The sequence below is a fragment of the Muntiacus reevesi genome, chromosome 10 (genome assembly GCF_963930625.1).
Source record: "Muntiacus reevesi chromosome 10, mMunRee1.1, whole genome shotgun sequence".
NCBI lineage: Eukaryota > Metazoa > Chordata > Mammalia > Artiodactyla > Cervidae > Muntiacus > Muntiacus reevesi.
Window position 1 is genome coordinate 6,643,470 of NC_089258.1, and position 25,663 is coordinate 6,669,132.

The window sequence follows — 25,663 nt, forward strand, 5'->3', positions numbered from 1 at the left end:
CAAGAAATAGCTCCAAACTTAGAGTGCATGCTCAAAATATTCATGATGAAATCATAATCCTATATTTATCATCTTTTGGATTGTGTATGAAATTCTGTTTCCCATGGTGTTTGTCGTTGAAAGGGGCAGGCATAGAAAGAAGGCTCAGAGAATGACCCAGAGAGCATTAGCCTCAAGGAAATGCTGTTTCCCATCATAGTGAGCTGGATGGCGGTATGACATCCTCTCTTGTCTCTAAGCCCTACCTCTGCCCCAGAGTCAGCTCTCCTCCCCAGCCCATTTCCAGATGGTCCCTGGTTTACTGGCTGTGTCTCAGCATCCATGGAACGTGAGCTGGCCTTCCAGAAGGAAGTGGAGAGCGGCTGCCTAGGATCACCCTCCCATCCTTCTGACCTTTCCTGTTCTTTAGACTTCCTCCCCATTTTCGCTGAGGGAGATGGTGTGGATCTTAATGGTCGGAATCTGATGATTCTCTCTGCGACTGGGGGTTGAAGGCCCCAGGCAACAGCACACTTGCAAAAAGCTTTTACTTCTCACCCGGGCAGTGGTGCAGGCTGATGGGTCTCTGGCCACCGCCATCCTGGCAGATCCGCGGGGTAGGGAAGAGAAAATTTTCCATTCACAGACCCCATCCGTCTTGGAGATCTTATAGAAGGTCTCTGCAGATCCCACTGGAATGCGAACCAGGTCCTTGTGCTGTCCCTCCAGGGCGTGGCTGGGTGCATGCAGCGTGTAGCCCAGGGTGTGTTTGGAGGACTGCTTTCGTCGCAGACACTGGAATCTCAAGACATTCTGAAAGGCCTTTTTAAACTCTTGACTGGAGCATGGGTATATAATGGGGTTGATGCAGCTGTTTAGGTAACCGAGCCAAAATGCTATTTTAAAAACGGTTTCTGAGGGCCTGAAATCAGGAAAGAAAGACCCTGGAAGAAAACACAAGAGATTCGTACATGTTATTTGCAAGTCAATGGACCTCTTGGCTAGGAAAATAAAGCAAATCCTCCAACAAACACCTTTATTGTATCTCGAAAAAACTCCAAATGATTCCAAATGCATTTGAGTTTTCACATTTGACTGATCATATCCTTGATAATATTCTCAAAAGCCATTCACACTTGGTCCACATGAGCAATTGATTTACGGGAAAAGACCCAAAGGACAGGGCTGCGCTGGTTCTTAGTGACGAAATATCACTTGACATTCACTAGGAAGCTTTAAATCGTGAAAACATGAGATGGAGGCTGAGTCTACATACGCAGATTGTTTTGCCTGAATTTAAAACTAAGTTGAAATTCATCCAAACATCCATATTAAAATAAGATCACCTGAATTGTCGTTTGTTCTTTGATGCAGTATCATATGGGCTTCCCAGGCGGCGCTAAAGAACCTGTCTGCCAAAGCAGGAGACATAAGAGAGGAGGAAGACATAGCAACCCAATCCAGTATTCTTTTTTTTTTTTCCATTTATTTTTATTATTTGGAGGCTAATTACTTTACAATATTGTAGTGGCAATCCAGTATTCTTGCATGTAGAATTCTGTGGACAGGGGAGCCTGGTGGACTACAGTCTATGGGGTCGCAAAGAGTCGGACATGAGTGAGCAATGGAGTACCCATGTAGAGCCCACATGTATACAGGTACAGCCTAAATATTAATAATACGAATCTTTTTCTCTCCTGAGTGTTGGAGTAGTATTTTCTAATGAATCTCAAATTTACAAACTACTGGCTTTGTCAACTTTGACCAGTGATTTTTTTTCTCTGACGATGCCTTTTGACATTGCAGTATACTCACCTGCTCAAAATACTAAAGTAGCAGCCAAATGCTTCTTAAGAGTTTGACATGCAGGGTCTTGCCCAGTGCTAAACCTACTCTAGCTTTCTAACATTAAAACATTAAAAGTAAAAGCTTTTTAGTGTGTCTGTAAACAGACACACTAAAAAATTTTCTCCAAGACATTGCTCATTTTTCTTGGCCCTCTCAAGTTGGGTCCAGAGGTCCAAAATGCCCTTTACTGTCCTCTTTACCTACTCAAGTCATCCTTTAACTTATCCAGCAGGAATCAAGTTTCAGGTCTCTTTACATCTTACAAAGTAACTATCTCATAGCTCCTGGAGGTGAAATAGCAAAACCAAATTATCTTAAAGTGGGAACAGTATTAAAGTGTTAGTTCCTCAGTTGTATCCTACTGTTTGCGATCCCACGGATTGTAGCCCACCAGGCTCCTCTGTCCATGGAACTCTCCAGGCAATAATACTGGAGTGGGCTGCCATTTCCTTCTCCAGGGGATCTTCCCGATCCTGGGATTGAACCAGTGTCTCCTGCATTTCAGGCAGGTTCTTTACCACCTGAGCCACCAGGGAAGCACCGTGTGAACAGTCTTAGAGGTTATTTTATTCAATTACTCAATTTCCAAATTAAAAAAAGAATGATTAAAGTCGTTGTCACAAACTTAATAGCTATGCACTAATACAGTGATAGATAAAGAGATATAGAACTGCTAGCCCAGTGTTATTTATTTCCTGCACAATTTTTTTCTTTTGCCTCAGCCTCGTAAAGATCTTGATTTTATGTCTTTCTTTTTCTCTCTGCTCTAGAGACCCATCAGAGTCATGACAAACTGATGGATAGGCTTAAAAACCTACTCTGGCAAACAGTGCCCTGAAATTTAGCAGAGAATCTCATAAATATAAAGAAAGAGTAAAGTTAAATATTGCAGAACCAAAGAAGGCAAAATGGTACAATGACTGATGAGAGTATTTTTTGTCTCTGAAGCATATTCCCTGTCAGATTCAGTGTGTCTCAAAGAAATTAAAACACATACAGGCACATACAGAGATGATGGTTGTTAAGTGGGAAAGTATTATCTTTACCTCCAAAGCTTTTAACATTTTCCTATAGTTATAATACAATGTACTCACATTGAGTGTCTGGTTTGAGCCAGGCTCTGTACTAAACAGTCTACATAAATTTAATCATCATTAGTAACATCAAGAGTCATATGATTCCTACTGTATAGCCCAGGGAAGTCTACTTAATACTCTGTATGGGAAAATACCTATATGGGAAAAGAATTTACAAAAGAGTGGATCTACGTAAAACTGATTTACTTTGCTGTACGTTTAAACTAACACACTATAAATCAACTATTAATGTATTCTAATAAAAAATAAGTTATATGATTCCTATCAACACCCCCATTTTACAAATTAAGAAACTGTGATTTAATGAGATTGAATAATTCAACTAAAGTCACATAAGCAGAAGGTCAGCTGGGATTTGAAATTGAGAAGTCTGACTTTAGGGCCTATGTTCCTTTATCACATCTGAAAATACATTAGAATAATGCATCTCTAGGGAATGAGGATGATATATAGAGAATGATAAGGGGTGCAGTTGGGGGAGTTAAACTAGAAAGATGGTTTCTCAAACTTAATCTGAGAGGTGAAAAAAGCAGCTAATATGAACATGAATGGTGATTCTTGTGACTATGGTCAGTTCCAGAAAAATCCATCTTAATTATGATGCCTATATGTTGGTCCATATTTCTTCCTAATAGCAACAATGACAGTATTAAGGGGACTCTCTTCTCAAGGCAGGCCTTGGGTTGAGCTTAATAAGGATATATGAGCAGGGCATGCCCCAAATTACCTTGTCTGGGAATTTCACTCTTCTGTAAATCAGCTAGAGAGTGGAGTGTGTGTCCCTTATTTGAAGAATTTAAATTAAGAGAAAAAGGGGGGGAAAAAGTGAATTCTGAACGCTAATGCTAGTGAGATGATTTCAGATCCTTGGAGTTTCCCATAATTCCTTCGGGGACAGTCTTTGTATTCAGAGTCCTGTTCTGCATTAAGACATCTCAACATTTCCTTTTAGTCCATTTCCTCCTATTCCTCTTCCCTACTTTGAAGTCTTCTTACAGAGCCAAGCTACTCTGGCCTTCCTGTTGTGTCCACATCTTCAGAGATAAATATCAGTCCTTTCCCTCAGGTGCCCTGCTCAAAATACCCATTTCCTGGTGGCAGCTGAGGCATAAGATGAGAAAAGTGAAAGTGTAAACATGGTAGTTGCTTAGTCACGTCCAACTCTTTGCGATTCCCTGGACCGCAGTCTACCAGGCTCCTCTGTCCATGGAATTCTCCAGGCAAGGATACTGGAGTGGGTAGCCATTCCCTTCTCCAGCGCATCTTCCTGACCCAGGAATTGAACCTGGGTCTTCTGCATTGCAGGCTGATTCTTTACCATCTGAGCCACCAGGGAAACCCATAGGATGAGAAAGGAGATGATTAAAATGAATTTACACTTAGATTTTAAAGACAGTCTTGTTTTAACCCTGCAGAAATACTGTCTTGCTAATTATAGCAAATCTCTTGATATTGGCTTTTAAGACAGTGAATGGGAGATTCTTCTGGATCAGAGGCTCTCCCATAAATGGACCACTTGGCTTATACTCGGGTGTGTGACAGCACCTATATGTGTCTAAACCCTGCACGATGTGCCCATGCCCAATCTGACAATTCCACAAGGCAGGTCATGGGACCCATTTCTCCTCCCTGCAGTCTTTCATCCTCCCTTTCAGGTGATTCTCTTTTGGTAGCTTCCAACTGGGGTTTTAGAAAAGGCAGAGGAAGCAGATATCAAATTGCCAACATCTGCTGGATCATCAAATAAGCAAGAGAGTTCCAGAAAAACATCTATTTCTGCTTTATTGACTATGCCAAAGCCTTTGATTGTGTGGATCACAATAAACTGTGGGAAATTCTGAAAGAGATGGGAATACCAGACCACCTGACCTGCCTCTTGAGAAACCTGTATGCAGGTCAGGAAGCAATAGTTAGAACTGGACGTGGAACAACAGACTGGTTCCAAATAGGAAAAGGAGTATGTCAAGGCTGTATATTGTCACCCTGCTTATTTAACTTATATGCAGAAAACATCATGAGAAACGCTGGGCTGGAAGAAGCACAAGCTGGAATCAAAATCGCCAGGAGAAATATCAATAACTTCAGATATGCAGACGACATCACCCTTATGGCAGAAAGTGAAGAAAAACAAAAGAGCCTCTTGATAAAAGTGAAAGAGGAGAGTGAAAAAGTTGGCTTAAAGCTCAACATTCAGAAAACTAAGATCATGGCATCTGGTCCCATCACTTCAAGGCAAATAGGTGGGGAAACAGTGGAAACAGTGGCTGAGTTTATTTTTTTGGGCTCCAAAATCACTGCAGATGGTGACTGCAGCCATGAAATTAAAAGACGCTTACCCCTTGGAAGGAAAGTTATGACCAACCTAGACAGCATACTAAAAAGCAGAGACATTACTTTGCCAAAAAAGGTCTGTCTAGTCAAGGCTATGGTTTCTCCAGTAGTCATGTATGGATGTGAGAGTTGGACTATAAAGAAAGCTGAGCACCGAAGAACTGATGCTTTTGAACTGTGGTGTTGGAGAAGACAATGAGAGTCCCTTGGACTGCAAGGAGATCCAACCAGTCCATCCTAAAGGAGATCAGTCCTGGGTGTTCATTGGAAGGACTGATGTTGAGGCTGAAATTCCAATACTTTGGTCACCTGATGTGAAGAGCTGACTCATTTGAAAAGACCCTAATGTTGGGAAAGGGTGAGGGCGGGAGAAGAAGGGGACGACAGAGGATGAGATGGTTGGATGGCATCACCGACTAAATGGACATGAGCTTGGGTAGACTCCAGGAGTTGGTGGTGGATAGGGAGGCCTGGTGTGTTGCAGTTCATGGGGTCACAAAGAGTCAGACATGACTGAGCCACTGAACTGAACTGAACTGGGGTTTGGAGAAAGATTCCTAACTGTATTTCCTTCAAATGCTTCCCAAAAGTTAAAAGAAGACAGTACAAGACTTCTTTCCAAACTTCTTCATATTACTCACATCTTTTTAAAAAATAACACTTATTTATTTATTTGACTGTGTTGAGTCTTAGTTGTGGCACTCCGAATCTTCACTGCATCATGTGGGATCTTTTGTTGCACCCCATGAACTCTCTAGCTGTGGCACATGGGCTTGGTTGCTCCTAAGGCATGTGGGATCTTAGTTTCCTGACCAGGGATCCAGCCTGAATCTCTTGTGTTGCTAGGCAGATTCTTAGCCATTGGACCACAAGGGCAGTCCCTTATTCACATCTTTAGATCTCTTTCTTCCCTTCATGTTTCCTCTCTAGGAAGAGAAGATTGAGCTGTCATCAGGCTTGGAAAACAGCCATTGCTTCGTGATCCCCATTGGGGTGCTCTTATCTCAGGATCCCTTCCTCTGCTCAAAGCTTTCTGCTCAGGCAACATCTTTTCTGAATTCCTCACAATTTCTCTTCCCAACCTCACTTTCTTCTTGATGATGATGTTTTTTAGACCAGGAAGCTTGATCATGATTCTCTTTGTTGTCCACCCATCACAGTATGGAGCACCAGGGTTGAATCTGCCTGGTTTAAGGACAGATGTCTTTGGACCCAGTCACTAGGATGAAAACTCCCTTTAGTGGGAAGTGTCAGTTCTTGCTCATAGAGCTCCAGAACCCAGAACACTGCTGGTGTTTCAAAGTTGTGGTTTAGTTGCTAAACTGTGTCCAACTCTTTGCAACTCCATGAACTGTAGCCCAACAGGCTCCTCTGTCCATGGGATTCCCCAGGCAAGAACAATGGAGTGGGTTGCCATGGCTTTCTCCACTATCTGCTTTACCTTACTGCATTATCTGGTATCTAATACTCTAGTTTTTCTCACCATGCTCCACAGGAGGAGCCAGACATCTGAATTACTCATAAGAGCATGGGGTCTCCTATTTCTCTTGTCATTGTAGGTATGCTGGGCACTTCAACAATTTCTGTTCAGACTCTGCTGCAAGAAACACAAATAGCTTCCAGCTTAATTCTCAGAACTCCTCCCCCTGCAGGTCGGGTCATCCCTTGCATGTGAATTTGCTTCACTGAATTCCCGAGCTTTGGAAAATCCCCAAGCCTCTAGAGACTCTTCCATGCACTGAGTTTCCTTCATGATTAGGTCCTGCTGCAGAATTTCTGATTATTTTCAGGTCCCTCCAAACACTCTGATTGACTAAAACTTGGCCAGACTGAGACAGGAAGAGCCTGAGTTTATCCCCTCAATACCATCTACATCTTCACCCTTGGAGATTCACTATCCTCCTTTCCATTGTCGAGGGCTCTAGATACCAAGGAGAAATTGAAACTGATGATTTCAAAAAATGCACTTAAGTCTCACTCGATGTCTTCTCCATTGGAAGCATTTCACTTTTGGTTTCTGACCTGGGGCTCATCTGTAGGCTTATTGTGGAGGATACCAGGACCCATCCCAGTGAAGGCTACACTATAGTCACATATTAGCTACAAAGTTACAGCAAAGTTTGCTCTCAATGGTCCCAATAGAAAGAAAACTATTTTCCTATCAACACTGGCCTCCTAAGTGTGTTTTATCCACCAGTGTTCCAGTTCTCTCTAAAATACAGGAGGATAAGAACGGAGTTCTCAGGAGAGGGTGGAATGAACTGAAAAAGTAGCACTGACATATATACACTATCAAGTGTAAGACGGACGGCTAGTGGGAAGCTGCTCTATAGCACAGGGAACCCAGCCTGGTGCTCTGTGCTGACCTAGAAGGGGTGGGATGCGGGGGGCGGGGAGAGAGAGACAGGCTCAAGAAGGAGGTTGCTGTTCAGTTGCTCAGTCGCATCTGACTCTTTGTGACCCCCATGGACTGCAGGACACCAGGCTTCCCTGTCCTTCACTATCTCCCAGAATTTGCTCAAACTCATGTCTGTAGAGTTGGTGATGCCATCCAACCATCTCACCCTCTGTCACCCCCTTTTCCTCTTGCCCTCAATCTTTCCCAGCATCAGAGTCATTTCCAGTGAGTCGACTCTTCACATCAGGTGGCCAAATGAAGCTTCAGTTTCAGCATCAGTCCTTCTAATGAATATTCAATGTTGACTTCCTTTAGCATTGACTGGTTTGAACTCTGCTGTCCAAGGAGGGAAGGTGTACATATATACATATGGCTAATTCACACTGTTGTACAGCAGGAACCAATACAATATTGTAAAGCAATTTCCCTCCAATTAAAAAAAAAAACCAGAAGTTCTCAAATTCCAACCAAGCACTGATAATTAGAAGGTGCCCCTTGAGTTCAGCTCCTGTAGAATCAGAGGGACTAAGTACAGAAATTGGAAGTCATGAGTCAGTCTTGGTTCTAGCCTTCCAACTTCTACACTTAGTTTCACCTACCTGAAAACTTGACATCTTAATGACAACTTTGAGAGATATCAGGTTATAAAAAAAACTTTAATTAGCTGGAGTCACAGAATGTTAGAATGTGAAGAGTGGCAGAAACTAGGAAACCTAGCAGGCACTGTCAACCCCTCCATAACAGATGAAGAGTGTGCGGACAAGAAGGGCAAGTGGTTTCCTTAAAACTATCTACTCATCTGTGGTCCAGAGACCCAGACTCTGCTCAGTTTCCTGCATTTCTTCTCCTGATCTGCTGAGCCATTTGGCAACCCCATGATGGCACAGGAAGAGTTGATGGCAATATGTCCAGCTGTGGTCAGAATGACAACCGGTTTTGCAGAGATAATGAGAAGGAAGGGGAAGGAGAGCAGTGTCATCAATAACTACACTATTTACAAGTTGCAGTGTTCAGCCACTGCAAAGGAGAACAGTGGGTGATGGTCTTGGAAGGGCTCATGAAGGGTATCATACTCTGAAAACTGGAGTTTAAATGACTTCAATTAAAAAACTGTGGACACCCAAGGAGATGCTAATGTTATGTGGTGACAGGAGAAAATAACCCTTAATTGTTTTTTTCTTTTTGTCCAACCAGCAGTCTCTCCATATGTGTGGTACCAGTCCAGTGTGGCTGGTATACATCCAAAGAATAGGGAAGAGACACAAGCTGATACACAAATAGGTGGCCAGTTCCCCAGGCCAAGGGGTTTGAGTGCCAAGCAGTATGCAAGCTCAAGTGCCAGATAGGTTGGCATCTTCTGGCCAGGAAGACAGTTCTTGCCCCATTGAGCTAAGTCCAAGAGAAAAGCCGTTGGAACCAGAGTATAAGCACAGATTCAAGCTCTTTGTCACCCTGGAGTCCACCATATGCTCCACAGTGGGTGGCTGATTTGTCTGTGTCACAGTGACTTGCCTGAGCCCTTCTGAGATTCATCCAGGGGCCACCCTTGTGCAATTCTCAGCCAGACAAGAATCTTTAAGTTAGTTCCCTGGAATAGTGGACAGAAATCTCTAAGAATACTGCCAGATTAACTGCAAACTAGAACCCTGGGCTCTCGACCCAAAGTGCATGAATAGACTTCCCATGAAATGAAATGCAGTCTTTGTATGAACAGAGATTCATTTTCTGGAGAAGAATTCAGCTTCTATTGGCTACTCACAGTGGTCTTGGAGACCCAAGGTATGGCCAAGCATACCTCCCAGCTGCTGAGCAGAAGTGGTACCTCTGCCTGGTGCACCTCACTTAGCCTACATTCGTATGTGCTCAGTGTTGTTTGACTCTTTGCCACCCCATGGACGGCAGCCTGCCAGGCTCCTCTGTCCATGGGATTTTTCCAGGCAAGTATACTGGAACAGATTGCCACTTCCTATTCTAGAGAATCTTCTCCATCCAGGGACTGAACCCCCGTCTCTTGGATCTTCTGCATTGGCAGGCAGATTCTTTACCACTGAGCCACTGGGGAAGCCCCCACTTAGCCTACACATCCTGATAAGAGCATCCCACTTATAATCATGGCAAAAAGATGTCAGTTCAACTCCTCTTTAGAAGGACTTGCTGTTTTCTTCTCCTAGTTAACTGGGACTTAAAATTGCCTCTACATAGTAGTCAGGGTGAGGAAGGATGGCAGTGTGGGAGGGTGCAGTGAGCAGGGAAAAAGATGCATATTGTGTGCAGGGTACAAATGGAACAGAACAAACCTGAAGCACTGTGGGGACCAACTGTGGATGGGAGAGTTGCCCTTTTTCTCATTTTCTGGGGACCAGGGTATATCAGCCACGGTTACTGTTGTCAAGGGCTTCCCAGGTGGCGCTAGTGGTAAAGAACCCGCCTGCTAATGCAGGAGACTAAGAGATGCGAGTTCAGTCCCTGAGTGGAGAAGATTCCCTGGAGAAGGAAATGGCAACCCACTCCAGAATTCTTGCCTAGAGAATCCCCATGGACAGAGGAGCCTGGCGGGCTACAGTCCATGGGGTCACAAGCAGTGGGACAAGAGGGACTTAGCATGCACACTGTTGTCAAGAACCACTGCTCCTCCCAACCCTGGCGAGTAAAGAGTCACCTGGGAAGAGGTTTTCTCATGCTTCTGCAAGTGGAAAACAATCTTTCTGGGATCCTTCTGGCTGTGTAGTGTGTAGCTCTGCAGAATCAGGGGTTTTATCCTGGATGAATCCAAGCTGCTTGAAGTAAAGCTCTTTAAAGGGTGTCTCTCACCAGTTATCAAAGCCCCAAACAGCATTTCTCCTTGTAGAAAAGAGCACCATGTCTCCCAGAACATGCATGCTTATCCCCAGATAATTCAGGAAAGAATGACCAGCTAGACCAGGGCTAAACTCATTAGGTACATTTCCCTCAAAAATCTCCTTGCTATTGTCTGTTTGAAATTAATACATAATCTAAGCACTTTCAACAGATAGCAAGACTTTTTCTTCTCCTTAACTTAGTGAAATATATTTTGATTCAGGAAAACAATAGCAATTAAGTAATTTTCTGGTTTTTAAATATTTATTTATTTATTTATTTTTGGCTGTGCTGGGTCTTCATTGCTGCATGGACTTTTCTCTGGTTGCGGTGAGCAGGGGATATTCTCCAGTTGTGGTGCTTGGGCTTCTTATTGCGTGGCTTCTCTTATAGAGTACGGGCTCTAGGGCGCACAGGCTTCAGTAGTTGTGGCTCCTGGGCTCTCTGTATTGCAAGTAAGATATTCTATACCATTTTTCTAGATTCTACATATATGTATTAAAATATATTTGTTTTTCTCTTTCTGACTTATTTCACTCTGTATGACAGACATCCATGACCTACTGTATAGCTCAGGGAATTCTACTCAATGCTTTGCAGTGACCTAAATGGGAAGGAAATTCTAAAAGAGGGGTTATATGTGTACAGAGAGCTGATTCACTTTGCTGTGCAGTAGAAACTAATACCACATTGTAAAGCAACTACACGTCAATAAAAATTGATAAAAAGAAATCTATCTTCAACATTGCATTCAACACATTTGAGTCAGTCCTAATGAGGTAGATGAAGCTAGAGCCTATTGTAGAGAGTGAAGTAACTCAGAAAGAGAAAGACATATATTGCATATTAACACATATATATGGAATCTAGAAAGATGGTACTGATGGACTTACTTGCAGGGCAGCAATGGAGACGCAGACATAGAGAATAGACTTGTGGACACAGAGGGAGAAGGAGAGGATGGGATGAATTGAGAGAGTGGCATGGAAATGTATAATTACCATATGTAAAATAGATAGCCAGTGGGAATTTGCTGTGTTACACAGGGAGCTCAACCTAGTCCTCTGTGACAACCTGGAGGGATGGGATGGGTGGGAGATGGGAGGGAGGTTCAAGAGGGAGGGGACATATGTATGCCTGTGGCTGACTCATGTTGATGAATGGCAGAAACCAACACAATAGTGTAAAGCAAATATCAATAAAAAATTAAAGAAAAGAGGTTGTGTACAAAATCCAGCTCATCCACAAGCCCCTCCTTCTTCATAGTCTAACCTGTCCTCTTACCGTCTCCCCTAAGGAGTCACCCTAATAGCACTCATCACCATCTTCTATACATATTCTTTTTTTTTGGTCCCTTTCCTTGAATATGAACTCCTCAAACATATAGGTTTTTATCTTTTCATTTCACTGCTAAGTCCTCAATGCCAACAGTTTATAGGCTCACAACAAATATATGTTGAATAGATAAGACATTCGATCTTTATTTTCAGTGTCTCTTTAAGGACACATACTTCTTATCCTTCATTTAATCTCCATCAGTGTCGAACACATCCTTAATAAACGTGTGTGGAATCAATGGATGACATTTGCCAATGGAAGAAAATGACATTTTGAATAAAACTTGGGCTTCACTACTTACAGCTGGAAATATGCTTTTTAAATGGAGAAACAAAGCCTGTCTTAACTCACAGTCCAACACTTTATATCTTCCCGATCTTTAAGACACTCATATTTACATGAAAATAAAGCCATTCTACAAATAATTGGATACAGATAAGTTGCAGGCACTTTGTAAAATGATTACTTCCAGTACTTATAAAGACATTTTATAGGGTCCTGTAGGAAAGGTCGGAGCCTGTAATTAAGATGTGATAGTCATCAGCAGCCTCTCATATTTGCGAAACGTGAATCCAAGGCCAAACACTACAAATCCAAAGCAGTGACAGAAACAACCAAAATCGGTCACCCAGGGAGGAAGCACAGGAGCTTTTTGGGGTGGTGTCTCTTCACTCTCAGCTTATAGGCTACAGCAGGCTCCATCCCATCAGGGACATGGGAGCAGGCTGGTGGTTATATGGTAAGACAGGTAGTTACATAGTGGACAGGGGAGCCGGCAAGGACTGGCACCAAAGCTATAGAATCTGGGGACTTCCCTGGCAACCCGGTGGATAAAAATCTGCCTGCTAGTGCATGAGACATGGGTTCGATACCTGGCCCAGAAAGATCCCACATGTCTCAGAGCAATTAAGCCTGTGCGCCACAACTACTGAAGTCTGTGCACTTTGAGCCCATGCTCTGCAACAAGAGAAGCCACTGCAATAAGAAGCCCATGCACAGCAATGAAGAGTAGCCCCAATGGCTACAACTAGAGAAAGTGTGTGCACAGCAACGAAGACCCAGCACACATACACACACACACACACACACACACACACACACACACACACACACACACACAGAGATATGGAATCTAAGTTCTTTAGACAAGTCCCTACTTGGAAATGACAACCCCAGGTCCTTTCACTGGCCACCTGGTCACTCAGAGGCATGTCCCCTAATACTGTAGCCATCCTCCAGGAGTATCATCTAACTCTGCTCAAGGTAGAATACGACTAGCACTTTGGTCTCCACCTGCAGATCCTGAATGTTCCCCTCCACTGCCCGGGCTATGACAGGAATGCAGGTGGTCTTTGAAGCCCCTGCTACTGCTTCAAGCCCTAGACTCAAGCTGGACCAAGCCAGCAGAGTGCTTGACCTCCATCCAAAGCAGACACAACATATATGCATAGGCATTTTGATAGCTTATTTTCCAAAATAAAAGGTGATTTCACGGAATCTGGTATACGACTTCTAAACACAGCTAGAAAAAGCAACTTTAAAATGCAGGAAAACTTTACTTTTTCCTGGGAAACTTTAATTTTAAAGGGCAACAGACTGTGACGCTGCTTTGATTAGAGATCTCCTTGAAAAAAAAGAACCGACCATACCTCCATCTTTCATAATAAATGCAATATTGAGAAAGTTCAGTTTTGCTTGCAGGGGACATGTTCATTCTTTTCAAATGCAACCCAAGCCTTTTGCAGTCTCAACTGAGAACTGTCTGATACTCTAAGGGGGAAGACAGAGGTCATAGACATTCAATCATTTCCATGGCTTCAATTTCTTTTTTGCTTTGATGAATTCTCCAATCTCCATCCTGAGACCATATCTGGCTCCTGAGCTCAAGTTCTGCATACAAACTACTAATAGACATCTTTCTTTTGTGTGTGTGTGATGTGGAACATTTTTATAGGCTTTATTGAATTTTTTGTACAATGTTGCTTCTGTTTTATGTTTTGGTTTTTTTAGCCACATGTAGGCATGTGGGATCTTAGTTCCACAACCAGGGATAAAAACTGCACTCCCTGCATTGGAAGGTGAAGTCTTAACCACTGGAGACCTAAGGAAGTCCCCAGGAATCTTTCTTGGTTTTCCCAAACCATCGAATCCTTAACATAAACAAACTGAACTCACTGTTTCTCACAAAACATACTCTTTCTTCTCTGCTCCATCCTCAGAAGATGGCACCCCTCCTCCTGAGTTGTCCCAGTCAGACACCCACTGTCATCTTCAATTCTTCACTCTCTCAACTCTTCCACTCCATCCACTCACCCAGTGCAGACCATGAAAACTTCATTCTCCTTGTCACCATCCAACCTATTCAAGCCACCATCATTTCTAGCTAGGACCCCATATCAACTTACTCACTAAGCTTCTTGATTCTTGTCTTACTGCCTTACCTACCTTCAAAGTGTAGCCAGAGAGATTCTGAGAAAACAAACCTGATTACATCTTCCTTGATTAAATCATCTCAGTGCCTCTTCAGTGAATTCAAGGTCAAGCACAAATTTTTACTAGGACTTATCATTTTCATGGGTCTGGGAGAGTGAAAATCCACTTTGCTAGATAACTAGTTAGTAGGGCAAAATGATCCAAGTACCCATTCAAAGTCTCTAGTGAGTACTATGTCTTGTGTGCCTGCTCAGTCTTGTCTGACTCTTCGAGACTCCATGGACTATAGCCTACCAGGCTCCTCTGTCCATGGGATTTCACAGGCAAGAATACTGGAGTGGGTTGCCATTTCCTCCTCCAGGGGGTCTTTCTGACCCAGGGATCAAACCTGTGGCTCCAGAGACTCCTGAACTGTCAGGTGAGTTTGTACCACTGTGCCACCTAAAGTAGAAAATTATAAACAACAGGAATAATAGTGTGTAATTGTTAACTCAAGCGAGTGTAGGGTAGTTTTGCTCCTGAGGATGTGGTTTGGAGTTATTGTGGTTGATATATCATGGCTTAATCCCAAGGAGCAAAGAGATGGTGTCCAGAAGGCAGCATGCCCACTAAAACGGCTTTTCAAGGTCAAGGAACAGAAACCACTCAAGAATTTCCAGTCATTCCTGTGGTATTGATGACAATGGTTCAGATAGATTTGAAAAATCTGGAAGGCCTGAGTTGAGAATAAGGATGCCCGAAGGAATGCTTAGGAATAAATCTACCTAAGGAAACAAAAGACCTATATATAGAAAACTATAAAACACTGATGAAAGAAATCAAAGAGGACACAAATAGATGGAGAAGTATACCATGTTCATGGATCGGAAGAATCAATATAGTAAAAATGAGTATACTACCCAAAGCAATCTATAGATTCAATGCAATTCCTATCAAGCTACCAAAGGTATTTTTCAGAGAACTAGAACAAATAATTTCACAATTTGTATGGAAATACAAAAAATCTTGAATAGCCAAAGCAATCTTGAGAAAGAAGAAAGGAACTGGACAAATCAACCTGCCTGACTTCAGTCTCTGCTACAAAGCTATAGTCATCAAGACAGTATGGTACTGGCACAAAGACAGAAATATAGATCAGTGGAACAAAATAGAAAGCCCATAGATAAATCCACGTGCCTGTGGACACCTGATCTTTGACAAAAGAGGCAAGGATATACAATGAAAAAAAGACAACCTCTTTAACAAGTGGTGCTGGGAAAACTGGTCAACCACTTGTAAAAGAATGAAACTAGAACACTTTCTAACACCATATACAAAAATAAACTCAAAATGGGTTAAAGATCTAAATGTAAGACCAGAAACTATAAAACTCCTAGAGAAAAAGATAGGCAAAACACTCTTTGACATAAATCACAGCAGGATTCTCTATGACCCACCTCCCAGAGTAATGGAAATAAAAGCAAAAATAAACAAATGGAACCTAATTAAATGCAAACGTTTTTGCACAACTAAGGAAACTATAAGCAAAGTGAAAATACAGTCTTCAGAATGGGAGAAAATAATAGCAAATGAAGCAACAGACAAAGGATTAATCTCAAAAATATACAAGCAACTCCTGCAGCTCAATTCCAGAAAAATAAACGACCCAATCAAAAAAATGGACTAAAGAAGTAAACAGACATTTCTCCAAAGAAGACATACAGATGACTAACAAACACATGAAAAGATGTTCAACATCACTCATTATCAGAGAAATGCAAATCAAAACCACAATGAGGTAACATCTCACACTGGTCAGAATGGCTGCTATCAAAAAGTCTACAAGCAATAAATGCTGGAGAGGGTGTGGAGGAAAGGGAACCCTCTTACACTGTTGGTGGGAATGCAAACTAGTACAGCCACTATGGAGAACAGTGTGGAGATTCCTTAAAAAACTGGAAATAGAACTGCCATATGACCCAGCAATCCCACTGCTGGGCATACACACTGAGGAAACCAGAATTGAAAGAGACACGTGTACCACAATGTTCATCGCAGCACTGTTTACAATAGCCAGGACATGGAAGCAACCTAGATATCCACTGGCAGATGAATGGATAAGAAAGCTGTGGTACATATACACCATGGACTATTACTCAGCCATTAAAAAGAATTCATTTGAATCAGTTCTAATGAGGTAGATGAAACTGGAGCCTATTATACAGAGTGAAGTAAGTCAGAAAGAAAAACACCAATAGACTATATTAACACATATATATGGAATTTAGAAAGGCAGTAACGATGACCCTATATGTGAGACAGCAAAAGAGATACAGATGTAAAGAACAGACTTTTGGACTTTATGGGAGAAGGTGAGGGTGGGATGATTTGAGAGAATAGCATTGAAACATGTATATTATCATATGTGAAATAGATTGCCAGTCCAGATTGGATGCATGAGACAGGGTGCTCAGGCCTGGTACACTGGGATGACCCAGAGGGATGGGATGGGGAGGGAGGTGGGAGGGGAGTTTAGGATGTGGAACACATGTACACCCATGGCTGATTCATGTCAATGTATGGCAAAAACTACAGTAATATTGTAATTAGCCTCCAATTAAAATAAATAAATTAATTTAAAAAAAGATGCCTGAAGGATGAACATGGAAAATGGTGAAGAAAAGGCAAGGACATCCTACTGTATAGCACATGGAACTCTGCTCAATGCTATGTAGCATCCTGTATGGGAAGGGGGTCTGGGGGAGAATAGATAAATGTATACATATGGCTGAGTCCCTGTGCTGTCCACCTGAAACTATCACAACATTGTTAATCAGCTATATTCCAATACAAAATAAAAAGTTAAAAAGAAAAAGCAAAGACAGAGACAAATGCCTTTCTTCCTGAAAAGAACTAATCCCTGGTGTATGGTGTGACTTTCTGTTACCCCAAATAGTCATGTTTCTAAGAAAGGTTGTTTCCCACTGTGGCAATTCACCTCTGAAATATCTGCTCACATTAGGTGATTCATTCAGAACACATTGGATAATCACAAGCAATATTTTTCTAGATGTTCTGTTTGGGACAGGAGTTTCTATCAGCCCCTTCATCCCAGCTGACTTCAGTTTCCAGGCAAGTGTTCAAGCAGTTTAACTTTTACCTGGCTTAGTTGTCAATCTGTTTCTCTCTCATTCCCAGAAAAATTATCATTGGAAGAGAAGTAAGCTTCGACAGTCTGTTAACATGAAATCGTAATACTCATTGTTTTTGCTTATTCTGATTTGATTCTGGTGAGTTAGAAGTTAACTCCTGGCTTCTGAAGGAGAAGGGGATGACAGAGGATGAGATGGTTGGATGGCATCACTGACTCAATGGACATGAGTTTGAGCAAGCTCTGGGAGTTGGTGATGGACAGGGAAGCCTGGTATGCTGCAATCCATGGGGTCGCAAAGAGTTGGACATGACTGAGTGACTGAACTGGATTGGGCTTCCCTGGTGGCTCAGTGGTGAAGAATCTGTCTGCTAATGCAAGAGACATGGGTTTGATCCCTCATTTGGGAAGATCCCACATGCCTCAGAGCAACTAAACCCATGTGCGCCAACTATTGAATCCGTGCTTCAAAGCCTGGGAGCTGCAATTGCTGACCCCACGTGCTGCAACTACTGAAGCCCACGCTCTAGTGTCTGTGCTCCACAGCAAAAGAAGCCACCACAAGTTCATTCTATACATCTGCATCTCCATTCTTGCCCTGCAAATAGGTTCATCTATACTGTTTTTCTAGATTCCATATATATGTGTTAACATATGGTATTTGTTTTTCTCTTTCTGACTTACCTCACTCTGTATAAGTTGCTATAGAACATAGGGAGCTCAGCTTGGTGCTCTCTGATGACCTAGAGGGGGGAGATGGGGGAGGGGAGCAATGCTCAAGAGGGAGGGAAGGCTTCCCTGGGTGGCTCAGGGTAAAGAATATGCCTGCAATGCAGGAGCCATAGGAGATGTGGGTTGATCCCTGGATTGGGAAGATCCCTTGGAGGAGGGCAAGGCAACCCACTCCAGTATTCTTGACTGGAGAATCCCATGGACAGAGGAGTCTGGTGGCTACAGTCCATGGGGTTGCAGAGAGTTGGACCTGACTGAAGCGACTTAGCATGCATACACACACACACATACACACACACACACACTTATGGCTGATTCACATTGTTGTATGGCAGAAACCAACACAACATTGTAAACCAGTTTTCCTCCAATTAAAAAGTAAATAAAAAACAAGAAGTCACCTCAGTGAGAAGCCTACATACCACAACTAGAGAGTAGCCCCTGTTTGGCACAACTAGAGAAAGTCCACGTGCAGCAATTAAGACACAGTGAAGCCAAAAATAAAATATAAAAAAAGAAACTGTGCATTGGAAGCATTTTGGGAAGCCCACAGATAAAAGAATATGGACATATTAAACCTCACCAATAATATACTCGGCACGATTTAGCTTTTTTCTGGCAGTGGTACTAATCGACATGTATTTCAATACTTTGTAGATTTTCTTTGTAGTCTATTTGGGATCCAGCATGCATATTTCAATCTAAACCATTGTGGAAATTATTTATAACCCCTTCCTATAAGCCCCTGGAGCACCAAGAATCTAGCAGACATCTGGGCTACAAACAGATAAGGATATGAACATGCAAAAGGGTGAAGCACTTGCTCAGGGTTACACAGCTGGTGAGCAGAAGGACTAGATTAAAACTCTGGTCTTCAGACTCCCAGTTCAGAAACTTTTCTACTAATCAATACACTGAGAATTTCTATAGTGAGAGTAGAAATATCTCTGATTATCTGGGAGTGCTCAGAACATCTGCTCTAAAAATATGGATGCTGTCAAGATTAATATCTGTGGGTAGCATTTAGCTATCAGGTATATAGCCTGGGCATCCCAGATGCGGTTAGTGGTAAAGAACCCCCTTAAGAATGCAGGAGACATAATGAGACTCAGCTTTGATCCCTGAGTTGGGAAGATCCTCTGGAGAAGGAAATAGCAACCCACTCCAGTATTCTTGCCTGGAGAACCCCCATGGACAGAGGAACCTAGCAGACGACAGTCCATAGGGTATCCAAGAGTTGGACTTAGCACACACATATAGCTTGAGTCAGTGCTTATTTTTTGAGCTCATGACCCATACATGCATCTATGCTTAGATGTCTCATAGGAATCTCAGTATTAATATGTCCTAAATGACACTCTAACTTGCTTGCCTTCTAGTATTCCTCATCTCTATAAAGAATATTTAACATTCACTCATATGTTTGTGACAAAAACATGGCAGTCAGTCCTGATGCCTTATTGGTATCTCCAGTGGATCTCCTCTTAACATTGTCCAAGTCTTTGTACATCTCTGTCTCCACATAATGGGTCATGGCCTAATCCAAACTACTGCTATTTATCATCCGCATGACTCTACTCATTGGTCTCTTGCATGCAAGTATCATCTCTTTTCTCTAGGATGATATTTATGAAATTCAACTAACTCCTATTCTGTGACATCTCTGCCTGTATGTCTCAAGTGCACTTGGATGAAATTCACTACCACTACCCATCAGGCCATATGATCTGGTCTTGCCTCTCCTACTCTGCCTTGCAGACCTTCCACAACTCCTCCAATCACTATTCTTCTCTCAACTTTTCACCCCAGGACCCTTACACCTGTTGTTTCTTTTACATATAATGTTTTCTCCACCTCCACCCTTTCTTCATCCTTTAGGTCTTAGATTAAACTCCACTTCCTTAAGAAAACTGTCTCTGATCTTTCTCCTTCCATCTGCACACTCCAGATTTCACCCAGGAATTCTCTTGTTAAACGTGACCACAGCATCCTATACTCTACATTCATAACATTTTGCCACAATTGTTCTCACATGATAATGTGTGTGATGACTTGCTTAATGTCTCTCCCTATATGCATGCGTGCATGCTAAGCCACTTTAGTTGTGTCGGACTCTGAGATCCTATGGACCATAGCCCACCAGGCTCCTCTGTCACCTAGGAAGCTCTTCTCTCTATATATACATTTCATCAGTAGAGGACTGGGATATGACATATATACACTGTTGATATTACATATAAAATAAATAACTAATGAGAACCCACTGTATAGCTTAGGGGACTCTACTCAGTGCTCTGTGGTGTCCTAAATGGGAAGAAAATCCAGTAAAGGGGGATAAATGTACAACTGAGTCACTATGCTGTCTAGCAGAAACTAACATAACATTGTAAAGCAACTAGACTCCAATTTAATTAATCAATTTACAAATAATTAATTTTTAAATCTATTAAAGATAAATAACATTTAAAAAATAAATTTCATCCAGATAGGGATTGTACCTGGCACAGTATCAAACTCAGGGATTGAACCCAGATTGTTTCACATTGTAGGTGGATTCTTTACCACCTAAGCCACCAGGGAAGCCTGGCACAGTGCACATGCTTAGTAAATATTTATGAATCATACTGACATTTCACTGAACATGCATTTTATGCCAGACTTGTTTTACTAGAAGACACTTGTTTTATGCAAGATATTTCACTAACCTATCCCATTTAATTCTTCCTTATGACCCTATGTGAATATACTCTCACCCTCATTTTGCAGATGAAGAAACTGAGGCTTAAGGAGTTTAATTCATGACTAAAGGACATGGCTGAGTTCAGCTTCAAACCCAGCCCTGTTTGACACCAAAGCTTATGCTTTTAACCTTCAGATCACACTAATAGTCAATCTCTGCTTTGCTGGTTTTATAATGAAAATAGTGTTCACTGCTACAATGCTCAACGTTCGAAACAAAAACAATCATCTGAGTGGCCAAGGAAATTAATCACACATTTTATGCTCTATTTTTCAGAAAACAGAGAAATGTATAATTCAAATCACTGAAAGAACAATAAATTCTTCCAAGTTAATAATTCTGTTTGTTCAAGTTGGACATGATTGGCCATGTGAAAAACTGTCAAATTAAAAAAAAAACCTTTGACAAAACTCTATTAATAAGGTCGGCTTAAAAAACAATCAGGTTAGACTAGATCAGAACTTATGACTTGTCACTTATTAAAAAAATAAGAGTTCAGGCCTAAAAGGAGAACTGGAATCTGTAGCTCTTGAATACAGAGTTTCTTAGGAGAGGAAAATGAAAATATTGGGTTGGCCAAAAAGTTTGTTCAGGTTTTCCAAACTATGTTATGGAAAAACCTGAACTGTTTGGTCAACTTAATAGTTACCACATTTATTGCGCTGCATAAACATACTAGTGCCTGCTACCAACTTTTCAGAGCTACTCTTTGTTCCTAGGAAGGAAATCCTTCCACTGATAGGTCCACTGGTGAGGGCAAGTTTCTCACCTTCTCTGTGCCTCAATTTCCTCTTACTGGTAAGCATAGTGTCTGACTGTAAGCGCTGGCTGTGTGTTTGAGCTAAGTCACTTCAGTCATGTCTGACTCTTTGCGACCCCATGGACTGTAGCCTACCAGGCTCCTCTGTCCATGGGATTCTCCAGGCAAGAATACCGGAGTGAATTGTCATTTTCTTCTCCAGGGCATTTTCCTGACTCAGAGATCAAACCAGGTGCTCCAGCTGGGATGGGATGGGAGGTGGGTGGGATGTTCAAGAGGGAGGGGACATATGTATAACTATCTTTGACTCACGGTATGCATGGCAGAAACCAACACAATATTGTAGAGCAATTATCCTCTAATTAAAAATAAATTAAACAAACAAAACAAAAACAAAAAAAATACCAAAAAACCCAACCTGGAGCAGCAATATTAGTACTAAATAAAATAGAATCCAAGGCACAAGGCATTTCATGGGATAAAGATCTTACTTTGTGTTGATAAAAGGCATACTTCCCAATAGAGCTATATTTATTGTATTTTATACACCAAGAGATATCAAATATATATATATGTATACAAACATGTACATTATACACACACACAAGGCTTCCCAGGTGGCACTAGGAGTAAAGAACTTGCCTGCCAATGTAGGAGACAAAACAGATGCGGGTTCGATCCCTGGGTTGGGAAGATCCTCTGGAGTAGGAAATGGCAACCCACTCCAGTATTCTTGCCTGGAGAATCCCATGGACGGAGGAGCCTGGTGGGCTACAGTCCATAGGGTAGAGCAGAGTCAAACAAAACTGAAATGTCTTAGTGTGTGCACGTGCACACACATACACACACACACACACATATATATACATTAAAATGTTCTTAGAAAAAAATTGATAAAGCTATATTCATAGTAGAATGACTAAAACATAAACTCAGAAAATATCTACTGATAACTTTTCAGTTGAAGAGTAAATAAAAACTAGTGACAGACAACGTAGAAAATATTGAAATTGAATTTCGTATAATTTTTAGGTATTACAAAATACTCTTCTTTTGATTTTTTTCAATCATTTAATAAATGTAAAAATCGTTCTTAATTCATAGTCATTAAAGAAAAGAAGCAGCTGTATTTGGTCCTTGGGCCACAGCTTGCTAATACCTAAAGAATTTTTCCCTCATTTTAAGGGGGATTTGTCTGATATCAAAAATATTTTTTTCTGTTACTTCCTTGATTATAAAAAATGTTTTTAATGAATAAAGATGTCTAAAAGTATAATTAATGAACAATGTTCTAGAAGGCTTAGACAATGCAATGATGGAAGAAAAGAAACAGGGGATATTAATATAATGGAAAAGACAACTTATTTATTGCTTGGAAAACAAATGATGTATTTTATCTTAAAAATCACATTCCCTAGCTTTGCTACTAAAAAGACCTAGAAACAGTGATCAGTGCAGCTAAAATAGGCCTCTAACTAGACTGTGGTCTCAAAACACTGTTTATCACTGAAAAGAATGAAGAATTCTTAGAGAAATCACATCTGGCCAGGAAATGTGTTAGATACAAGAATGGTAGTCACAAGAGACCATGGGATTTTGTCAAGAGGAGTCAGAAACTAATCTGAAGAAACTGCCACTGGCCAAAGCTGGCATGGTTTGAAGCTTGATAAGGATATTAAAAAGTATTAATCATCACAGTAAGGATTAATAATGGCTTTCAATCTGTAAGTCTGAATCAATAATTTATCCTGTCTCTCTTGTAAAATCTATACCTCAATTAATCAAATAGCTGATGAGTGAAAGTTGGTCCTTTCAGATGTTTTCCAGCTAATAATAAATGAAGATAGAATGATAGAGAATAGAATAGAATGTAACTATTTTGCAATCCTAATAAAAGCAAATTGATGATTCAAGACAGTGGTCATCATGATTGACAAAGTCCATAAACATTATGTACCTCCTGATGGAAGTACATCATCTAAACACTAATTTTAAAACAAACAAAAAACATCTGAGAAAACCTTTCAGTTCTAATGACCAATTTCCAGGAAACACAAGGAGAAAAGGAACATGACAATGCAGAGAACACAGCGAAATCTAATCTATAGAGAACTGCTCGTTCAAATAAAATAACAATAAAATTTTCAAAGAAAAGGAAAAAAAGAGAGATGAAGGGGGTAAAAAAATTTACAGACATAAAACCAACATAATATATGAATCTTCCTTGGATCTTGATTGAAGCAAAGAGATTCTAATAGTGTTAAAAGAAAATTGGAGAAACGTGAACCCTGGGTGGATATTTGAAAATAATTATTGTTTCCTTCCTCTTAGAGATGATAATGATATTATGGTTACATATGTGCAAAGTCCCTACAGTTGTGTTTGACTCTTATGTCAGACTGTAACCTGCCAGGCTCCTCTGTCCATGGGATTCTCCAGGCAATACTGGAGGGTGTTGACATTTCACCCTCCAGATATTATGGTTATGCATTTCAAAAATGAGTGCCATATAGAGGTACCCAGTGAAAAATTTGCAGATAAAGCAATGCATTGTCTAGAATTTGCTTCAAAAGAATTTCCATGGAGTGGGGGATTTGAGTGAAACAGAAGTGTTGACATATCTATTTAAAATTATTAAAATTGGGTGACGGGTAGAGCAGCCTCATTACACAGTTCTCTCTACTCTTCTATTTATATTTGATAATTTCCCTGATAAAATTTTTAAAAATTAAAAAGGAATGAAAGCTCATAGCTATCAAAAATTCACTTATTCCCTTGTTTTTTTTACTTTTATCTGCAGTTCTAAGTTTCTTAAAACTTCCTTAAGTGAGTTTTGCATTTCAAGTGAAGGGAACCATATAAAGGGAGGATTAGAATCGACCTGGGTAGAAACACCAAGTTAGAAAGAGTGGGCAGAGATGAGAAGTCCCCGGAAATCTGGTGAAAGAGTTAGTCACTCAATCGTGTTTGACTCTTTATGACCCTATGGACTGTAGCCCACCAGGCTCCTCTGTCCAGGGAATTCTCCAGGCAAGAATACTGGAGTGGGTCACCTTCTCCAGGGTATATTCTGGACTCAGGGATTGAACTGGATCTCCTGCATTGCAACCAGATTCTTTACTGTCTGAGCCATCAGGCAAGCCCAGGAAATCCAGTAGTCATTTATATAATGATCATTGTATTTGATACAATGATAATTGCATCATTTAATAACTATATCATTATACCATTTGATACGATGATAATTCAGCAGCCTTTACAATGTATGATCACAAGGAGCCTGGCTACAGCTTTGCTTTTAAGGTAGACATGATCAGGATACATTGGAGAGGCTTATTCATGCACTGAGCCAATATTTATAGTGATGAGACTGGAATCTGGTGTGAAATGAAGAGTCATACTAGAGCATCAGTTCTCACAGGTCTCTTCCAAAGGGGCTGCAAGGTGGAAAATACACTCATAATAATACAAAGACATTCGCTTTTTCACTCTCATCTCACAAAAAGTCTAGTGGAATGTTCCAGAGATGATGATGTGATGTGTATTATTGTGATAGAGTGAATGCAGAAGCAGACATGAAGATTCAGCTGCTCTTTTTATAGCTAGATTTGCAAAGATGTAAAACAACATTCCTCTTTACACTATCTTTTCTTTTTTTAATTTGGAAGATAAAGTTTCTTCTCACAAAAATAGGTTATGTCAACATGTGATAGGTTTATTATTGCTATTTCTAAAGAATTAATAAATATTAAAAAATTCAATTTTAACTTCCAATATAGTAGCATCAGCAGAAATAATCTACATAAATAAAAATTCTTTGAGGGTCTCAAAAATTTTTTTAAGTGTAAAGGAGGCCTGAGACCAAAAAATATAAGAACTGTTGTACACAAGTGTTTATTAAGGATATGGAGAGAAAAAAAGCAAAGAGTGTCAAGGGAAAAGTGGTCAAGACATGGCAATTACTTCAGTAAATAATCATTAAACACTATGTCCAAAGTGCTAAAAAGAAGTTACTACTGCGGCTAAGTTGCTTCAGTCA

The 25,663-nt window shown here is 40.9% G+C and overlaps 1 protein-coding gene across 3 annotated transcripts in view; it reads right to left on the reverse strand.

Annotated features, from left to right (window-relative positions):
- Positions 1-25,663, reverse strand: part of ADRA1A (adrenoceptor alpha 1A) — a 122,616-nt gene that overhangs the window by 17,336 nt on the left and 79,617 nt on the right. For 2 of the 3 annotated variants that reach the window (XM_065946802.1, XM_065946801.1), the window contains exon 2: positions 538-923. In XM_065946802.1, the coding sequence (XP_065802874.1) occupies positions 538-923 (386 nt within the window). Of the gene's footprint in view, positions 1-393; positions 924-25,663 lie in introns of all 3 variants that reach the window. The other variant, XM_065946800.1, reaches the window with a different exon arrangement.